At 41.3% G+C, this 5,708-nt stretch overlaps 1 protein-coding gene across 1 annotated transcript; it reads right to left on the bottom strand.

Moving 5' to 3' along the window:
• Positions 1-2,156: 2,156 nt before the first annotated feature.
• On the bottom strand, positions 2,157-4,192 carry LOC103315939 (histone-lysine N-methyltransferase ASHR1-like). Its single transcript, XM_008207143.3, has 5 exons — positions 3,343-4,192; positions 3,032-3,270; positions 2,751-2,942; positions 2,537-2,668; positions 2,157-2,462 (listed from the first exon to the last, which is right to left on the bottom strand). Exons 1-5 carry the CDS (start codon positions 4,112-4,114, stop codon positions 2,325-2,327), a joined length of 1,473 nt encoding a protein of 490 aa, XP_008205365.1. The 5' UTR covers positions 4,115-4,192; the 3' UTR covers positions 2,157-2,324.
• Between the last annotated feature and the right edge of the window lie 1,516 nt (positions 4,193-5,708).

Below are 5,708 nucleotides of genomic sequence, written 5' to 3'. Positions count from 1 at the left end.
GAGAGAGAGAGAGAGAGAGCGGCGCGGCCGATACAAAGCAGTCGAGATAGCGGCGGCAGCCTGTGGCAGGGATTACGGGATTAAAAGTTTTTCGAGGGAGGGTACACCGGCGTAGGTACGATGTGGAGCCGGCCTAGGATGAGCAGAGCGCAGAGACAGGGAAAGTGGGCGTGCGCCCGCTTGCTGCGAGCTGAGTGTGTGAACCTCGAAGACAAAGGGCAGAAGCGCGCCCGCCGTGTAATTGCACGTACACGCGCTCGCCGGAGAGAGAGAGAGATAAAGCCGGCCAGGAGAAGGAGGGGCGCCAAACGAGTATAACGAGCTTTCGGACCCTGGGTATGTATGTGTGACGAGCTACTTGCTTACGTGTTTTTTTGCTTTTTGAGCCGCTGCCGCGCGCTGTATTTCTAGCTATTTATTCAGCGGTTTCTGGGCTAGCTGTTTTTAATCGAGTTCGCCGGGACGTGAAAAAACGCTGGCGTACTGCTCGCTGTATTTTTTTTCATCCGTTTGCAATGGTACATGCAAACGTGGAACAACAAACGTTTACTTCTCAACGCATCCCTTCGTTACGTATATAGGCACCGCGCTTGAAGCGCAATCAAACAAACGGCGATTACTCGGCCAAAGTTAATAACGCAAACCAGCAAAAAACTCGCGCGCATATTATATGCTTGGCGCAGTACGAGCACAACGGAAACCTCGCAACAATATCGTCGCCGTGAATCTCCAACCAGGCCAATATACAACAGCTGAGGAACCGTTGAAATTCGTCGCGCGCGCGCGCGCGCAAGCTACGCCGAACAGCGAAAAATTATCCTCCCATTCTGTGTATAACATATAACAGAGAGGGAGACGGCTGGCCTTGCCGGGTTTCCGGCAGCCCAATAAATAACTCGGCGAAAAGAAAAAGCGCCTCGGCCGACCACACCGCTCGCCCTCGCGTGCAGCTTTTCGTCGAGCGCACTAGATGCACATACGAATTGCATTACACGAGCCAGCTCCGGAGCGACGCTCTCCCCTTTTGTTCTCACTCTCTCACCTGCGGCCGTATACGTTTCGCACTGTGCGCCACAAAGCCGGTTCACCTACTATAGCACATAATGCACTTTAGGAAGACGCTGCTGCAGCCGCTCGTTGCCTATTCTCTCATCAAAATATTTGGCCGGACCCACTGCGGCGAATTCTCGGCCAAATGGAAGATAAACGAGCCTCCTATATGCTCCCGCGGCGCCGCCGGGACCACCAGCGGCTTCGCGCGTACGCAGTGTTATAATGTGTGTACACAGCAGAGGCGCGAGCCCATTCAAAAGTGGGACTCCGCTGCGTGGGCGCGCGCCCCCCCCCCCTCCAAACACGCTTCCGCATCCTCGACGCACACGTTCAAGGAGTGTACAATGGAGCCGGAAACTCCAGGCGCGCGCGCTGCATCCACAAAGCGGGCTGATGCTGATCGCGGTGCCGAGCGCGTGCGGCATCGCTTGACACCCCTAGGTGCGATGCTGATGCGCACTTCGTCTTCTTCGATTTTTACGGCCAAGCTCCTTTCGTATTCTTTCGAGACGGCTGCCACACGTTCCTCTCTCTCTCTCTCTCTCTCTCTCTCTCTCTCTCTCTCTCTCTCTCTCTTGCGCGCGCGAGGGGATTAGCGTCGCACTTATTTCTATTCCGAGTGGACGCCTGCACTGCTGCCAGCTTATTCTTCTTCTACTAAGTATATCCTCGTCCTCTCCTCGCGCGCGGGTTTTGTTCTTTCCTCGAGAGGGTAGATCTCCGAGATACCAACACCTCGCACAGGATTATTACAGCCGCGCGCAGAGGATGATCGAGCGGTCGTGTTGTGGCTGTCGAAAGAGGTGTGCCTACTTGTACAATGTACAATGTACATTGTGCATCCTCTCGAGATGAGACGCGCGCGCGGGGTGGCAGCTTCTTCAGTCTACACACTATAAGCGTGTATGTATAGATACGTATTATATATTCTATGGCTGACAGCGAAATTGTGACACAAGTCCAGTTTTTGTGTCGCAAAAGTTGAATTATGCGGGGAATTTTTGACTTTTTAATTATTTGCTATTTTTATCCGGCTAATCGACGCGCCACACAACCTTACTCAAATGCTTTTTCTTCAGAGTTACTAGAATCAAATCGACCATTTGTATTTTTTTTATTTAGTAAATAAATGAAATCGATTCTCAGAGAAGCCACCAGCATATGAAAACTTATTTAAAATGGTCTTGTGTCGCGTTATCGGTCCCACAAATCTATTTCGATGTTCATCTATCAGCCACAGATAATTGTTGAGAAAAACTGTGACAGCTGTTTTATTCACTGCAGTTATCTGGAATCTCATACTTCTCACCATACTGCTGGAATAACTTTTTCTCCAGCGCAAATCTTTTGTCGTTTAATGTTTGAAACGACTCATACATAAAGTCCTTCTTATTTTCCGATTTTTGGCCCTGAAATAATAAAAACAGTATATAAAAGAGACATTAGTGAACGTTGGGTTAATTTATCATTGAGTTTTTGTTACCAAACAATCACAGGGGTGCCAGTCTTGTGTACAGGCTTGACAAAGACAAATAACATTGTAGTCTCTGTACAACAACGCATTTCTTTCTGGATTCAGAATGCGCGCTAAAGTTGGTCCATATGTAATGCATAGCTGTAACATGATCAATAAAAGTGCGTAGGAAACTTCTGTGAAAAAAGCAGCTGTACAATGATGTCAAGAAAAAGATTTATACCTGTTCTCCTTTTTTTATAGAGCGTGCAGCAAACATTACAATTTTGCGCTCGGGTATAAAAACTTTTCCAAGATTTGGAGTGCAACTGTGATTTACAAGGCTCGAGCACGTGGAAATAAAATATCCCATGATTGAATCACAATTCAAGCTGCAACAATCATGGTTATAATCATCACAAATGGATCCTTGATACTGTAACATATCATTATATCAAATGCAAGCAAATTAGAATATTGATTAATCAGTAGAATAGTTATTACAGGTTAAAAGTTTTATCGTACCTTGAGGTGATTAACCTTAACAATTAGGGACAATTTTGCAAGGATCTTCCTGACCGCATCCAACTCTGTGCAATTGTGCAACACATTCGAGAACTGCAATAGCGTATCCACCAAAAATTCAGAAGACTTGTTGATTCTATCAATATTTAAGATTTCTTTATCAGTTGCCAAGCGATACAAAGATTTAAAATTGTTTACACCTACACATTGCTCAGATATCAGACTTTCTAAACACACATCTGAAAAATTCAAAGCCAAAGTTACAGTTTAAGTCTAATAATTGATACTGATAACTTTAATCTATCGAATACCTTTTTCGTTATCAATAGCTTGAGCTTCTCTCAACACATTCTCAAGTCCTTCTACCTTGATCGAGCTGAGGAAACACCGGAGAGCTGTTATGCTAATCGACATGTTCCAGTTACTACTATCACTTTTAACGTAAATTGATGGTAGAAGTTTACACTCCACCTGATGATGGTTTTCCCACGCGCTTGCCCTGCAGTGCTCGCTGCAGTATATTACCAATGGGCAAGCACTACATGGAACTGCATTCCAGGCAATACATAAGCACTGAGAGCAGAGCAGGTACGTATACTCCTTTTTTGGGAGCATAGCAAACCCATCTTCCACCATAACGATTTCTTCAGCCTTGATATCCCTGTTGGCAACTAACTGTCTACCAAATCTTAAACTGCTGTGAATGCTTACGCATTCAGCAACACATGGGATAGTTTCTGAAGGCGTGAATCCTTGGAACCCATCACTGCGGAAGTTAAGTTTGACCCCCTTGGATTCCTTGTTCTGATCGAAGTTCAGACGAGACAACAACATCGAACGAACTTCGTATGCTCTCGCAAGCGGCACAGAGTTCATTGGAGCGAACGCGATGCTCTGATTGCATAAAACAAGCATGCTTTGATGCAATTGGTCATCATAAGGTAAACCAAGTATCCAATAAGTGTCCAACATCTTTAGCAGGTGGTTCGCTACGACAGGGCCTTTCTTCACAGCGCTGGCTTGATGCTCCTGGAGCATTTCATGAAATGCACCAAATTGGGAAAGACTCTTGATTAGACTCATTGTGTTCGCGATTTAAAAAGAAGAGCTTCAGAAAACGAGCACTGTTTTACTCAGGCACTCCGAGTTCGCGCTTCACAAGTTCACAATGATACCTAACAATACCGTGCATAAGTATATATATATATATATATATAACGAGGAAAAACAAATGCACATCGACTGCAAAACCGACAATACTTGCGCGGTTCATTTGAAAATATTTAATTTAAAACTAGTTAATAGAGTTAATATATTAGAAAAAAACACCATTGGAAACATGATTCGGTTTCGATTTCTGTGTCGATTAATAAATATCGAAGATCTATATTCCATATTTTATGAAAATCTAGTTGAAATTCAAATCTTGTACCAAGATATTTAGACTGATTTGATAATAATTAACTAAATTAAATGAAAAATTTGGATAATCCACAACATAGTTGCTGTCCGAAATATATAATTATTTATTATTTAACTAAGTTCGAAATACATTTTCAAATAATTTGACTTATAATAGTCACTATACGCAGCAATTCGGCGAATTATTTAAATATATAAACTTCAAAATCTCAAATAATGATTAATGATACGAATATGAACTATATCCATCGGTACCCTGGTAGAAAATAACCCAACCAAAATTTACTAATTATTTGGCAACACCGTAAGCCAACGATTGTCCTCGATATAAGCCAATCATTAAAAAACGGTTGTAAACTTTGTAAAATTATGTTTTAAAAAAATTTTTCCAAAAATTAAAAAAAATTTTATTTTAGAAACTTTTGAAAATTTTGAAAATTTCCAAGTCATATAAATGGCATGAGTAATTAACATTGTTATTACTAATTTTTTAAATTAGTCATTTATAAGCCAATTAACCTGATAAATCCATGTCGAAATTAGGTACATTTTTACCCAACCGTTTGTGAAATCGTTGGCCAACAATAAATTAAATTAAACGATAAATTAAAAATTCATATGTTTGATTTTTTTTAAAACGGCAGCTCTCCAATATGGCGGCTCAAAGGATAAAGGCCTAACCTAACGTACGGGCATTTGAGTACATAATAAATTCAGTCATCATGAATCTATTTTGATTTTGAAGCATTATCCATCATCTCTATTATGATTTTGGAGAAAACCATAAGGTTATTTTATGTGTTCAAATTTACATGCGTATTTTCAAAACAATATTACTTAACAAATATTGCAATCAAAATCGTAACTCTTGTACTTTTGTGTATGATTCATCCTTAACATCATTTTAAAAAAGGTTTTAAAAATCATTACCAATGGCAAAGGGTTGGCGTTTACGTTTCTACCAGGGTAAGTATAGATATATTATGTAACATAGCAGTCTGTTGTAGAAATTTTTATAGACTTTTGGATTACTTTATAACCGTAAATCAACAAACAATTATCTCTCACTCAAATCTCCTTCATACTTTCATTTTCATCTGACAAAATTGTACGTTTTCATAATTCAGGATATTCAAAGGAGCCGCAACAGTCCGTTCCATTTCATATAGCATGAGAACACGTGCTCGTTCAATCGACCATAAGCATCGCAATCGATAATAACGTAATTTAATTATTTTTTATAGGCTCTTTTTCG

Source organism: Nasonia vitripennis (genome assembly GCF_009193385.2).
Source record: "Nasonia vitripennis strain AsymCx chromosome 5 unlocalized genomic scaffold, Nvit_psr_1.1 chr5_random0004, whole genome shotgun sequence".
NCBI classification, from domain to species: domain Eukaryota; kingdom Metazoa; phylum Arthropoda; class Insecta; order Hymenoptera; family Pteromalidae; genus Nasonia; species Nasonia vitripennis.
This window is presented reverse-complemented; position numbering and strand designations above follow the sequence as displayed.